Source organism: Nymphalis io, chromosome 8, assembly GCF_905147045.1.
Source record: "Nymphalis io chromosome 8, ilAglIoxx1.1, whole genome shotgun sequence".
NCBI lineage: Eukaryota > Metazoa > Arthropoda > Insecta > Lepidoptera > Nymphalidae > Nymphalis > Nymphalis io.
Window position 1 is genome coordinate 12,689,531 of NC_065895.1, and position 14,322 is coordinate 12,703,852.

The window sequence follows — 14,322 nt, forward strand, 5'->3', positions numbered from 1 at the left end:
CTTCGGTTATAGCTATTTTATAAAAAAGCGATATTGATCGTTAAAAAAGAATTATAGCGATTTAAGTTATTTAAATCTGTTTTTAAAGCTAGCCCGCACTGTGAAAAATCTGGTTTTATTGCGCATTGTTTTTTTAATTTATGTATGTGTGATTTAAAATTCACGTCGTAATATAAAATTTATGGATTAATATTAATTTGACGCGGTTTTAATCCGAGCGTATATAAATCGCAAAGTGCGTTTCGCAGAGCGGCATAAGCGTTATATTCTGTTACTTGACCAAGAGGCCACAGATTATTCGAGATTAATGAGATTGACACTTGAGGAATAAATAACTATTAAATTCAAAAGGTTATCTTTAATGATTTGTCAGAAGAAATATGCTTTTAAATTGTAGATTTATTTCTTACAGTACTGTTCGATTTGAGATGTTTTTTTATAATAAGGTCTGAAATATTCATAGACTACGTCACGTCACTTATATTACAATGATTATGTATATAATGTAACAAAAACAAATGAAATCCGATACACAAGATTTCCAGTAGTATATTATATTATACTTACAGTTACCCCTCACGACTTACATAGGTGTATATTAATAAATGTATTTTTCGCCTACACCTTTATTCTAAAATTTAATATAATTACGAAGAATAGGTACGTATAAGTGTTTTTTAAAAAAATTATTACAATTATATTATTTTTATACTAAATATCACAATAATAATTTTATTAACAATTTGTGATGCTACGATTGTGATGTGAAAGCATGGCCGAATCAAACACGTCCGAACACTTTATATATAAAAGGGTAAATTTTTTAAGTTCCTAAAATATATATACATTTTTACACAACGCGTTTTAATTCATGAAAACGATGTTATATTTACTATTTTACGATGGTTGCCATCACTCTATGCCAATATGAGAAATATCTGACTTCAACAATTGCCTACGGGCCCCATTACCGCTAGGGGCCTCTAGACTGCCTACATTGCCTAATAGATAATCCGGCCCCATGTTTATAGCAGACATATTCATTAAATACAATAAAAAATATTAATACAATATCTAGATTTAGAATTCAAATGCATTAAAGCTTTATATAGAAGTTAAACTCAGCTAATATCTATGGCTACCCAAATATGAGTAATATTTGGGTTATTTTATACATACTGACATTATCAGGTTTATTTTAATGCTAATGATTAGTATACGCTTATATAAAGAATGTTAATGATTCCAATATTGCCTGTAGTATAGTATTAATATTATAACGATAGATCAGTTAATACTTAAAACGTCGAGATATACGGGGAAGTCCCGTATTCAAAATACACGTTGAAAAGTCTTTGATTGATTTGATATGATGCGCCTAGAAGTGCGTAGCGGAGTGCGACAGCAGCACGGACAGCGGGCGCGGGGCGCAGCGCTAGCACGCCGGCTCGGCCGCCAGCGGAGCGCCCGCCAGCAGCCCGCGCGTGCTGGAGCCCGAGCTGTACGACTCGCCCGACGAGCGCACGCTGGCCTGAGACAGCGGCGTGCCTGCCGCGCACGACACAACAAGCCTTTGAGTGTTGAACGGATCGGAGACATCGAGCGCAAATTCTCATTACAAAGTGGGTTTTTAAACAAACTAGTGAGGCTATGTCAGTTAATGTATATCGATATCATAAAAAAAAAACAAAAGATGTGACAGACTGGACCATTTCATTTGATTTTTTGTGGTAGTGGTATCTACTGCTCTAAAGTTTTGAATCTAATATTAAAATAGCTAACAACATCGACATTTATGTATATTGTCTAATTTTTAAATAATTAATACTATTATGTATTTCCGAAACAGCCTGTGAATGTCCCACTGCTGGGCTAAAGGCCTCCTCTCCTCATTTTTTTGAGGAGAAGGTTTGGAGCTTATTCCACCACGCTGCTCCAATGCGGGTTATATGCATGTGCAATGGGTAATTATGTATTTATTAGTAGTTACTGCCTGTCCCGAAAATTGTGTTCGCTGGCAGAGTTCACAACACAATACAACTTAAAGAAATTTTAATTTTACGCTCAAATCTCGAATTGTATATTTACATTATATAGTTTATTAATAATAAGTATAAAATATATGCGTGATATACAACCTACCTGGCAGAGAGGTGACACGGTGCGGAAGCGCCCAACGCTGCGGGGTGCACTCCCCCGGCGCGGTCGCGATTATTTCCTGCAACAAAAACTCGATGCAACACACATCATACGTTCGAACACGCACCGTACAAAAATACTACTGCCAATTAAGTACAAATGAAAAGGCCGGTGAAAAAATTAAACCACAATGCACGAAAACAACGAATAATGAAACAAAAATTCGAATGATAGCAAGTGACGTCACATCCATAGATCGACAATGGATTGCCGGCCCTTCGGCGTGTACGTGTGACTACGTCGGTGGTATCGCTCAGTGCGGTGCGAGGTCGGGGTGGCGCGAGCGGCCGGACTCACGGTTGGCGCGAGGCTGGGCTCCTCCGGCGTGAAGTAGTCCGAGTCGTCGCCCGCCGCGCCCGCGCCGTCCGCTGCGTGCGCGTGAAACCACCACGCTCGTACATTACGTCGTGACCATCGGTTTTGGGAAACGGAGGTTAGAGGAAAAACCTCGCGTCTCCCAAAATATCTTAAGCGGTGTTATATGTCTTTTACGAGAGATTTAGTGATTCGATTTTTAAAATCAATATATTACAAAATATGATAATATATATTGGTGAGTCATTTAATTACGTAGATAGGTACTAAGTTTTCGCGAAAAAATATCAGCAGAAAAATTCAAACAGTATATAGAAGTTACACATGTTTTATATGGTTTCTATACTGTTGGGTTAAATTTAGCTTTTCAGCATGGCCAAATCTACGAAGCTTACATGAGAAAAATTAAAAAGACAACTTCACGTGGGACACTACATACTATTATTTAATATTATTAACTAACTATTAGCTAACCTCCGTACTCATGTTATTAATCATACAAATATCTATCATTTGAAATCTAAGTAATTAAATCTACGAGCGCTTGAAAATTAAAATAGAAGCCAATAAGACGGACACTGCCAGTAATATTTTTACCCCCAATTAAAAACAAGGACATCACAAAATATGATGGCATTATTTGGATCCATTATAACTATAGACAATTCCAACCATACCAGGAGTAAAGATAAATAAACAACATTGACATTGAATTGACGCGATATCATTGGTCGTCGTAAAAAATGGCGTCTTGAATATCGGCGAAATTGTTATCAAAACTTTGTTTTTTTTTTTTTCGAAATGTCTAGTTGCTGTTGGTCCTAATGGCCTCTACAACGTCACCGGGCGGATTGGGCGAGATGAACTCAGCCGGATGTTGGGAGCCACACGAGGGGCTCAAGAGAAACGGACATCCTAAGGGCGCCTCCTGTGAGGCTGAACCGGCTTAGGACGCCGTTGAAGTCGGAAGGGAAGGACGTGTGCATTTTAAACGCCGTCATACGTCTAAGCGTCGACGGGACGTAATGAATGGGGGTCGTCGACCCCGCCGACGGAATCAGTGTGTTTATTCTGTAACCTAGAAAAACTTTGGACATAAAATTAAAGTGGATATAAGTAGTTTGTGGAATAGTGTTGTATTATAAATATGGATGTGGATAATATAGCAAAGCTATTAGGAATACGTATGTACCTTTATCGTTTGTTTATCTTTACTCCTTCGATTGGAATAGATTATAAGTAAGACTATCCGATTGTACTCTGCAATATTTTAAAATTGTTCCAAAAAACCGCTCTTATTTTTCACATATTTTTTTGCAACTTAAAATACCAAACGTGGCCATACCCTTCATATGTGGAAAAGATTATATAAACTATCATATATTTAATTGCATACGAAAAATTTTAGTAGAGTATTAACAAAATTGGTTATCAGAGCTGACTGAATTAAACAATATAATGTGAGCTTTCTTTTCAAGTATATCCATATAAACGAGGAATCAATTTCAAATAAACAGTGCATTAGATTCTATACTAGCGGAGCTGTAGTAAGTAATATATCATAGAGATTAATCCCTACTAATATAATAAATTGTGTTTGTTGGTATGTCCTTATTTCAAATAACAAAGGAGCGACCGATCGACCAAAATGTATTTCATTAATAACGTTTAACGAAACTTAAAATAATCTTTATGTTCAATTATATTGAAGACAATATAATTTTATACGGTTGACTCACAGAGCGGTTGGTCGAGTTGGTCTGCTGTGTCGGGTAGATCGGTCTGATCCGGCTGGTCGGGCTCGTCGGTGTCGGTGTCGTCGATGTGCGCCAGCGGAGACCCGTGAAGCGTCTCCGAGCCGCAGCTGCTGCCCGTCCTCACCGCCTGCAACCACGTGGCCACCAGAGTTAATTCAGAAAACGTGACAGGACGATGATCGATGATTACAAGGAGATATATAGAAAGTTACAAGTAGATATATAGTAAATGAAACCACCTCTAGAACCAAAAAGCACCAAGTAAGTAACTCTTCTTTTGTATTTATACAAAAGAAGAGTTGAGGTGTGACAGACGCACCCCGTTGGCGAGCTGAGTGAGCAGCGGCGAGCGCCGTTCCGCGTCGCTGTCGGGCTCCGTCTCCGCCGCGCCCGCAGCCTCCTCCTCCGAGCGAGCCGTCGAGTTGAGCGAGCTCTGGCGGAGCGACGGGCTCGTGTTAGTTTAATGGCGATGGGAGTAGATAGCGGGGTCGGGGGGGCCCACCTTGGACAGGCGGTGCAGCAGCGGCGTGGCGGCGCGCGGCTCGCGGGCGCCGTCCTCGCGCGCCAGCAGCACCGACATGCGGAACTGCGGGCAGCGCACCGGCACCGGTGTGACAATTGAACGCGTGAAATCATTATAATATTATATCCCAAATACCTCGAAAACGCGCTGCATATTCTGAGAGTTTTTTTTTGTACATTAAGCATTACAAAACAAACGTTTGCTCATTTGAAGGTATATCTTATGATAAACTAGACATTAGCAACCAATGATCGCAACTCGGAAGGTCGGCATCCGATGGCAGTACCTCGGGTGTGAGCGGGTGGTGAGGCTTCCGACTGCCGCCGCTGCCGAGACTGGTGGACGAGCTGCGCTCCAAGTTGCAGCGGTTCAGCGCCTCCGCAGCCTGATCATTAATGTGACTTATTAACAGGTGTACCACTTTCTTCATCTCAGAAATTATCATCATATGCTGATCTTGCAATAAATTGGTTAATAATAAGCTAGAGAATCTATTGAATTGAATACGCAAAACGCGACATGTCGGGCAGACAGCGCCAGGAAGTGTACCTGCGAGGCGGTGTCGGTGTCGGGGCTGGCGATGGCGGGCGCGGGGGGCGCGGCGCGAGTGCGCGCGGGAGGGGGGCCATTCAGCGCCTCCAGCAGCGACACCGGCTCGTAGCCCGCCGGGATGTTCTCCATGCTGCCCTGAGAACCGAACGCACGCAACTGTAGCCACTAGTATGGACACTTGGGGCTACAGAAGCGTGGATGCGTACGTCTGGCGGGGTGTGCGGGTGCGGGGCGGGCGCGGCGGGGTTGGCGAGGCGCTGCAGCGCGCGGATCTGCAGCAGCGCGCGGAAGGGCGCGCGACAGATGGGGCAGTTGTTGGCCTGGTAGCGCAGCGAGTCCGCGCACGAGTTGCACAGGCACAGGTGGCGGCACGGCAGGATTAGCGTGTCGCGCACGTCGCACATGCAGATCACGCACTCCGAGCCGCCGTCCTCCGTCTCCTCCTCCGCGGTTATCTGCGCAGGTTGGAACATTGAACATTGATCACAACATGAAAAAAAAGGATCTTAAAAAGTCAAGATTTGTAGAAGCAGATCAATTTAATTAGCTCAATTACTTGTGGCATGTTGGCACTAGAATGTTTTTCACTTTGTTTAACATATTACATACCTTGAGTTGATAAAGAATTCTTCTTCTGAGAACCATTAAACTTTTTTTAATCGAAATTATTCACAACTGATCAATATTTGAATAATAACCCTGGCAACTATTCCTTTGAAGAAAATAAAAACCGCTCGCTCACCTTAGAATCGAGATTCTTGTTTTCTATGCCATAGATTTCTTGCAACAAGTAACAGAGACCATCGACAAAAAGCTTCTGTTTAAGAGCTTTCAAGACATAGGTGCCGTCTGAATGTTTCTCCACTACCGCTATAGTTGTGTGTGATTGTCGTATTTCTACAATGTATTTTCCATAATGATAATAATTTATTTATTCAAGTAAAAAAGACTCAACAACAAAATTACAATAATAAATATTTTTATGTTAACAATATTAATAAGAGAATGAAACAGAGAAATAAACATTAACTAATAGAATAACCTACTATTACTTATGTTTAGTAAGAGTCTATTTCAATACAGCAAAAATATAAATAATAAAGATTACTCATGATCGTCTTTATATATTTAACTATTTTTTGATAACATTACTTTTGTAATTGTAATTTACTATGTCTGCCATAAAGCAAAGAATTGAACTGTAACATCAGTGCCTGTATAAAATAATTCATTAAAAAAAAAACTTACCATCCTGTCCTTCATCCACTACACAATATATGGCAATAGGAATTATTTCTCTGTCAGCATTGTAGGATAAATCTTCCTCCGGCTGTTTTGAAGGATCAAAAACATGGGATATCTGACAAAACTGCTGGTTGGCACCTTTCTTATAATGATAAGTCTGAGATGTCATAGATGGATCTCGGGGATAGTAACTGAAAATTGTTTAGGAAAAATCATTCAATGAAAGTAAACATAACTTTTAAGACATTTACTTAAGATAAAGATGACTATTTTAAAAACCACTAATTTTTTAAGTATTATATCTGTTGAATTACTTATTTTTTTAATTTACAAATATTTTTAGTAACAGCCTGTGAATGACTGAATGAAACTGCTAGGCTAAGGCCTCCTATCCTCTTTTGAGGAGAAGGTATTTGGAGCTTATTCCACCATACTGCTACAATTTGGATTGGTGGAATACACATGTGGCAGAATTTCAGTGAAATTTGACACATGCAGGTTTCCTCACAATGTTTTCCTTCACAGTCAAGCACAAGGTGAATTATAAAGAAAATTAAGCACATGAAAATTCAGCGGTGGTTGCCTGGGTTCGAACCCATGATCATCGGTTAAGATTCACTCGTTCTAACAAAGGGGCCATCTCAGCTATGCAATATATATAATATTTATATTTGTAACTTTTTCAACTATTTTGTAATAAATTACTAAGTAACTTGCATACTTACACAACTCCAGTTGGGGTAACTTCCTCTGTGCAGAAGTAAAATACTGTAATAGCACATCGGACATCACAATCAAATGTAAATTCAATATTATAGTAGGTCCCCTTGCCATTGCATTCAACAGTCTTTGTCACTCCGTCTCCTATCTTATTAGTATCACTTATTTTACCAATCGGTTCTGGACAGCGAACAAATCTCAAAGATTCCTTTCTAATATTAATGAGGCTTTTAAGAGTTTTAGTTGGTTCATTGGATTGTGGTGGTGGATATGGAAACTGCAACCACAATTATGATTCATTTAATTATATGTTAGTTAGAAAAAGGCAAAATAAATTATTTAAGTTTTTTTAATTATATAACTTACTGGTGTGGGTCTGCTACCAAGAAAGTTAAGATCAGCATTTTCACCAAACAAATATGCTTCTGGTTGTGGGGTGTCGAACCTCTCTCCACCCATTATAAAATGACTCCCAAAATAGTTACCTAAATAAATTAAGACATATTTATAAAAAAAAAAAAAAAATTGTGTTTACATTCATTTTCATTGTTTACATTTTGTAGAGAAGATTTTCATACTATATCAATCTACTATCAAAGAAAAAATGAAATAGACAAGTACAAGAATTAATATATACATTACACTTTTAAATGAAAACATTTGAGTTTTTTTAAAGAAATAAAAATGTTAATAATATTTTCGTTAATTTATTTTCAAAAAATAAAAAATAAAACAGGTCAACTAACCAGATCTGGGTGGATATTTATAGGCAAGATTGGAAACAACATCTGCTTCCTCCACACCAGCATTTTGTCTACTGGCTAAAGCACCCATTGTTCACTACAAATGTTATCTCGTTATCTTATAAAATGCAATATATATCCAACATCTATAAAGTAAATGAATATATATTATTGGTACAATAAACAATTCGTCGACAATTATTTTATAGTAGGAAAATACTTTCAGAGTGACAGTACCTATATGTCACTAATATTATGTATTGACTATTGACAAAATGAGTTTCAATGTTTCAAATCAAAATATTATCATAAATATCAGACGACAGATTTTCATAAATTGATAAGCAATAAAGAAAAAATAATAAGTATTAGAAAAAGCTATATAAATATTATCCCTCTCATATTCACATTATTGAATTTATAAGTATTATCTTTTGTGTAAGAATCGTTGTAACTATGTATATTTTTGTACCCATAACTGAGTTAACATTGAGTTAAAATGACACTAAAACTTTTATTGAGTTAAAGTGACACTAAAACTTTATATAATTTTAAGTACGAAATATATACATACAATATATTTAAATAGCCTTTTGTAGAAATAGAATTTATATACTTAAAAAAAATATATTTCATTTCCTTTATTTTTAAGATTAACACTGAAATTGATATTAATTGAATATATAAGAACTTATATAATCTGTATTTTTTATGTCTGTAACAGTTCCGGTTGTCAACATTCTTTTACTAGGTGTCGGTGTCACTTTGTGAAGGTGCTTATTATTTTATGTGTATTAAATCTTAAATAATCTTCTTTTCTATTTAATATTTCTATACTATTTAAACAAGGATTTATTGTTTATGTTTTTATAAGTATTTAATTTTATTTATTTCAGGCCACAATGGGGCGCCGTCCAGCAAGATGGTAAATATATTGAAGTTCTAACAGAATGGCATAAGTACAAGTTTTTCTGAAATATTAAAGTATTTTTTGTTTTAGCTATCGCTACTGTAAAAACAAACCATATCCCAAATCCCGGTTTTGCCGTGGTGTACCAGATCCGAAAATTCGTATTTTCGACTTGGGCAAGAAGAAGGCTACAGTGGATGACTTTCCACTATGTGTGCACTTAGTGTCTGATGAATATGAGCAGCTGAGTTCAGAAGCTCTAGAAGCAGGTCGTATTTGCTGCAACAAGTACCTCGTGAAAAACTGCGGCAAGGACCAGTTTCACATTCGTATGAGACTACATCCCTTCCACGTTATCCGCATCAATAAAATGTTATCGTGCGCTGGAGCTGATAGGTATGTATTGAATTACTGTGTTTGTACTTTTTTTAAGATATATATTAAAACAACATCTGAATTTGTTCAAATAATTACAACCCAATATTTTAGAATAGAAGAGATGCTTAAAAAGTCATTAAATTATTGTTAAAATTGTCAAGTAACTTAGTTAATATTACCCATAAATTACTCCCCAAGAAATGATTTATCTGAAGATTCAAATATAAAATGTTATTTTACTGGTACTTCTTCAAATCTTTATTCTAATCGAACAGGCGTTCTCTCGGTAAATTAAACAATTGTTATAATTGTAATGGTCAATTAATAACCACACACAACTTACGAAACATATAATCCCAAGTAGAGTTATTTGAAAGATTTGCTGAGAATGTGCTTTTTAAACTTTAGCTAATTGTTGTGATTTGTTTAAATTTCACTTAAATAAATTGAAGATTAAACTGAGTAATAGTTACAACTTGTTAATTTTAAACATTAATGATACCGTTATTCCTTTTTAACTTATATTCCTAACTTAAACATACATGAATCATAAGTGCTTTCTGCATTGATAATACTTATTTTAAATTTATCATAATATGATGATTTGCAAATTTTATTATTGCTTAACTTCTTAGTGTCAAACAGCTTATCCATTTGAGCGAACTGAATTAAGTTTTACGTACAAGCTTTGTTTTAATATAAAATTTATTAAAGACTAAAGTATTAAATTCATGCACCAATTTTTTTTTTTTCGTGATAACGATTCAAGCTTGTCTTGAACGCTGCTTATTTTCTTGTTGTTAATTTAGTTTTTGTGTTATGCATTGTAAAAACTTGTAGATGTAGGTGGTGGTCAATATGTAAAATAAGGGGTCTGATTTTTTATCTTACATACTGTCATTTATCTTAAGTAGTAGTAACCTATTTATTATAAACTTGTTTTCAAACTTGAAAGGCAGGTTGAAAACAATAGTTTTTTTGTGACCCCTGTGATGTAATACTAAGATTTTTATCTCTTAAATCAAAAATTTTGTTATTAATTCTAGGCTCCAGACTGGAATGAGAGGTGCTTTCGGAAAGCCGCAAGGTACCGTTGCTCGTGTTCGCATTGGGCAGCCCATTATGTCCGTGCGCTCCAGTGACAGATGGAAGGCACAAGTCATCGAAGCTTTGCGTCGTGCCAAGTTCAAGTTCCCTGGTCGTCAGAAGGTTTGTCCTATGTGTATTTTAACATGTATCCAAATTTTAATACTAACCTGATGTAATTGCATTTTACATGTTTGATGGTTGGTTAGTAATAGATTTGGTGTGACATCCTTTTCTCAAATACACTTTACTTTTATCAATATGAATGAAAAAAGTGATAAAATGATGACTTAATAAAGCCATTACAGGATATGGCTATATAATGTTGATGGTCAAGATGGACAAAAAATGCTATTAAAACATCTTTAAAAGCTTTCAGTATCTACATCAGAATTTTTTCTTATTTTTTATAGATCTACGTGTCCAAGAGGTGGGGCTTTACTAAGTATGACCGTGATGAGTTTGAGAAACTGCGTGATGATGGTTGTCTCGCCAATGACGGCTGCAATGTGAGGTACCGCCCCAAGCATGGACCTCTTGACACATGGAGAAAGTTCCAAACCGAGATACACAATGTATAAAGGTATTGAACATAAATAAACAATAATGTTTTATATCTGATTTTTATTTATTATATATTCCTTTTAAAAGAAACTACTAACTTTTAATGCTACAGAATATATGGAAATAAGTTTAAAAGTGTACCAAACTAAAAATAATATTAATTAGATTTTAGCATTGATTTGTTTATCTTTATTGCAATGATTGAAACTATATAAAACTATAGTTTTAGTGACCATTTGTTGTTGTTCAAATTAGTATTTCCATTCTAGAAATTTCATGAAGTTTTTTTTTTATTAATCAAATATTAAATTTATATTGGATAGACTGGCAATCTAATGGAAATAAGAAATAATCAAGTCTATAACTACCTGAATTTACCAAATTGCAGACATTCACATAACTTTATAGAGAAACCAGGCATGGGGGATACAAATATTATATAGATACAATATCTATATATTGGTACTAAATCTAATAACTAGATATCGGAACGCATATTATCTACATATTCGGATATCCACTGATATCGGTTCTGTATAATCTGTGTACTGTATTGTTAATTGTCAAACGATTACGCGTGAACGCGAATACGATTGTTGATAAAATATCGATATATTGAACATATAATACGAGTATTTTTAAAATCTCTCACTGAAAAATATTGGTACACATCAATCAATCAATCAACTATTCTACAATCAAATCGTTGTCCACTGCTGAACATAGGCCTCTCCCAAGGTGCGCCAAATCTCCCTGTCCTCCGCCTTCCGCATCCAGTTGGTGCCCGCCACCTTCTTAAGGTCGTCGGTCCACCTGGCTGGAGGGCGCCCTACGCTGCGCTTGCCGATTCGCGGTCTCCACTCTAGGACTCGTCTGCTCCAACGACCATCGGTCCTACGACATACGTGACCAGTCCACTGCCACTTCAGCCTGCTAATTTTGCAAGCTATGTCGGTGACTCCGGTTCTTTTCCGGATAATCTCATTTCTGATCTTATCCTTCAAAGATACTCCGAGCATAGCTCGCTCCATAGCACGCTGAGCGACTTTGAATTTGTGGACTAGTCCCGCAGTTAGTGTCCACGTTTCGGCACCGTATGTCATGGCAGGTAAGACGCATTGGTTGAAGACTTTCGTCTTCAAACATTGCGGTATAGACGACTTGAGGACTTGACGAAGGTTGCCAAATGCTGCCCATCCCAAGCGAATTCTTCGATCGGCTTCCTTCTCGAAGTTGTTCCTACCGACTTGTATTATCTGTCCTAGGTAGGTATATTCACTAACAACTTCGAGAGGTTTCCCCTCGACGTATATCGGTCCCGGCACGACATGCCTATTGAACATGACCTTGGTCTTGTCCAAGTTTATACCGAGACCGACACACCGGGAAGACTCGCCTAGGCTACGCAGCATTTCGGTGAGTTGTTCCAGCGACTCTGCTATGATGACGATATCGTCGGCAAATCGAAGGTGTGAGATGTATTCGCCGTTTACATTGACTCCATACCTAGTCCAATCCAGCGTCTTAAAAACGTCTTCCAACGCGTTGGTGAACAGTTTTGGGGAAATTACATACCCCTGTCTCACCCCTCTGCGCAGTTGGATCGCCTTCGTCTTACAGTCCTGGATGTGGACAGTCATTGTAGCGGCGTTGTACAGACATCTCAGTACCTCGATATATCTCCAATCGATATGACATCTCTGCAATGAGTCGAGCACTGCCCAGGTTTCGATGAAGTCGAAGGCTTTCTCGTAGTCCACAAATGCCATACACAGCGGCTGATTTTACTCTTCGGTCTTCTGCACAATCTGCCGAACAGTACGGATGTGGTCCACGGTGCTGTAGCCTAATCGAAAGCCGGCTTGCTCTGGGGGCTGGAACTCGTCAAGTCGTCTGGCGAGACGGTTCGTGACAACTCTTGACAACAGCTTATACACGTGACTCAGGAGGGAGATTGGTCTGTAGTTCTCCAAGAGGGTTTCACCTTTCTTGAAAAACAGTACCACCTCACTCCCGCTCCACGTTTCCGGGGTCTTGCCATGTTGGATGACGGAATTAAAGAGGCTTGCTAGCTCTTTCAGGACCGGAGTCCCGCCTGCCTTAAGCAACTCTGTTGTGATTCCGTCATCTCCCGGAGCTTTATGGTTTTTAAGCTGTTCTAGAGCCGCCCTAATCTCTCCTTGGTCAACGACCGGGAGCTCCTCGGAGTAATGGCGCATAAGAGGGGCGCGCTGGTCATCAATACTGATTCCCACGGGTTTATCCGATCTTGAAGAGAACAACTGCCCATAAAACCTCTACTTCTCCGACAATCTCAGGCCTAGAGGTAACGACCCCACCATTTTCAGTTTTAAGTTTTGTCAGACGCGGCCTCCCAAACTTTCGAGCGAACACTTTCGATCCCCGATTTTGCTCAATCGCAGCCTTGATGGCACGGGTATTGGCGCGTCGGAGATCGCGTCGCGCCAGCGTTTTTATTATTCGATTTAAGGCCTTATCTGACAAAAACAATGGTAGTTCTCGTCGTTTTCTCATGAGCTCGAGTGTCTCAGCAGAGAGTTTTGGTGCGTTGTCTCTTCTCTGTGGCGGAAAACACTTGCGGGATGTGTTTTGCAGTATTTTGACCAGCGTGTCGGTTCTCTCATCAATGCTGCTTATGGTTTCCAACGCGGTGAATTGATTTTGAAGTTCCATTTGGAACTTTTCAGAGCCTTGAGCAGCTTGGAGCATGGTATGTCGGAGAGTAGACCTCATCATTCTCGATCTTTCGGCTTTTAAGTTCTCCTCTGAGGCTTCTTTTGAAAGAAAGAATTCATCAAAAAAAGCCCCTGCGCTTCGAGAAAGTTTACCAGCATTTGCCCCCTGTGATTTCTGCAGCCCAAGCCGTAAGGTCCGACTTTCGATTCACCGCTATCTTGTACTCCCACTTTAGCATTAAAGTCTCCCATAACAACATTGTAGTGGGCCTTCGAGGTGTCGTTGAGGGCCTTTGCGATGTCCTCGTACATCGCTTCGACCACATCATCAGAGTATGTATTGTATTGGTACACATAATTAAACAGTAATTACTAAAAACTATTCATTTATAATTTAATTTGCTTAATAAATAGACAAGGTTAAAAAGTGTTAAATAACTTTTGAGCTGACTTTCGATTGTTTTTTTTAAATCGATATTTATTTTTTATTTTATTGCTATCGCTTTAACATGAAATAATTGAAACAGAAGGTGAGCCAGGATAGCGAAAGATGTGTTGTTATAAACAATATTTATTAAACAGGCAGAGTAACCACCCTGCTCAAGTTCAACAATAATTATAACCGTTCATTGTA

The 14,322-nt window shown here is 38.1% G+C and overlaps 2 protein-coding genes across 3 annotated transcripts; one reads left to right on the forward strand and one right to left on the reverse strand.

Annotated features, from left to right (window-relative positions):
- Nucleotides 1–1,295: 1,295 nt before the first annotated feature.
- LOC126769991 (E3 ubiquitin-protein ligase MGRN1) lies at nt 1,296–8,290 on the reverse strand. 2 transcript variants are annotated; one of them, XM_050489078.1, is made up of 14 exons: nt 8,058–8,290; nt 7,678–7,796; nt 7,317–7,588; nt 6,595–6,782; nt 6,089–6,243; nt 5,553–5,801; nt 5,344–5,481; nt 5,081–5,179; nt 4,774–4,857; nt 4,591–4,704; nt 4,254–4,398; nt 2,497–2,567; nt 2,143–2,218; nt 1,296–1,548 (listed from the first exon to the last, which is right to left on the reverse strand). In XM_050489078.1, exons 1-14 carry the CDS (start codon nt 8,143–8,145, stop codon nt 1,436–1,438), a joined length of 1,911 nt encoding a protein of 636 aa, XP_050345035.1. In that variant the 5' UTR covers nt 8,146–8,290; the 3' UTR covers nt 1,296–1,435. The 2 variants fall into 2 exon arrangements, 1 of the variants encoding a protein (XP_050345035.1); XR_007669432.1 differs by lacking the exon at nt 2,497–2,567 and having other exon boundaries at nt 1,486–1,548.
- Nucleotides 8,291–8,749: 459 nt separating this feature from the next.
- Nucleotides 8,750–11,042, forward strand: LOC126770095 (60S ribosomal protein L10). Its single transcript, XM_050489254.1, has 5 exons — nt 8,750–8,827; nt 8,951–8,979; nt 9,055–9,360; nt 10,389–10,551; nt 10,842–11,042. Exons 2-5 carry the CDS (start codon nt 8,957–8,959, stop codon nt 11,007–11,009), a joined length of 660 nt encoding a protein of 219 aa, XP_050345211.1. The 5' UTR covers nt 8,750–8,827; nt 8,951–8,956; the 3' UTR covers nt 11,010–11,042.
- Nucleotides 11,043–14,322: the final 3,280 nt, after the last annotated feature.

Bases quoted from the DNA above. Each gene is read 5' to 3' on its own strand.
- LOC126769991 (XM_050489078.1), bottom strand. From the start codon at position 8,145: ATGGGTGCTTTAGCCAGTAGACAAAATGCTGGTGTGGAGGAAGCAGAT. The intron at 4,399-4,590 runs GTGCGTCTGTCA...ACGTGGTTGCAG, and splicing joins TCACTCAGCTCGCCAACGGG to GCGGTGAGGACGGGCAGCAG. The intron at 2,219-2,496 runs GTGAGTCCGGCC...TTTTTGTTGCAG, and splicing joins AGCCCAGCCTCGCGCCAACC to GAAATAATCGCGACCGCGCC.
- LOC126770095 (XM_050489254.1), top strand. From the start codon at position 8,957: ATGGGGCGCCGTCCAGCAAGATG. The intron at 8,980-9,054 runs GTAAATATATTG...TTTTTGTTTTAG, and splicing joins GGGCGCCGTCCAGCAAGATG to CTATCGCTACTGTAAAAACA. The intron at 9,361-10,388 runs GTATGTATTGAA...TATTAATTCTAG, and splicing joins TCGTGCGCTGGAGCTGATAG to GCTCCAGACTGGAATGAGAG.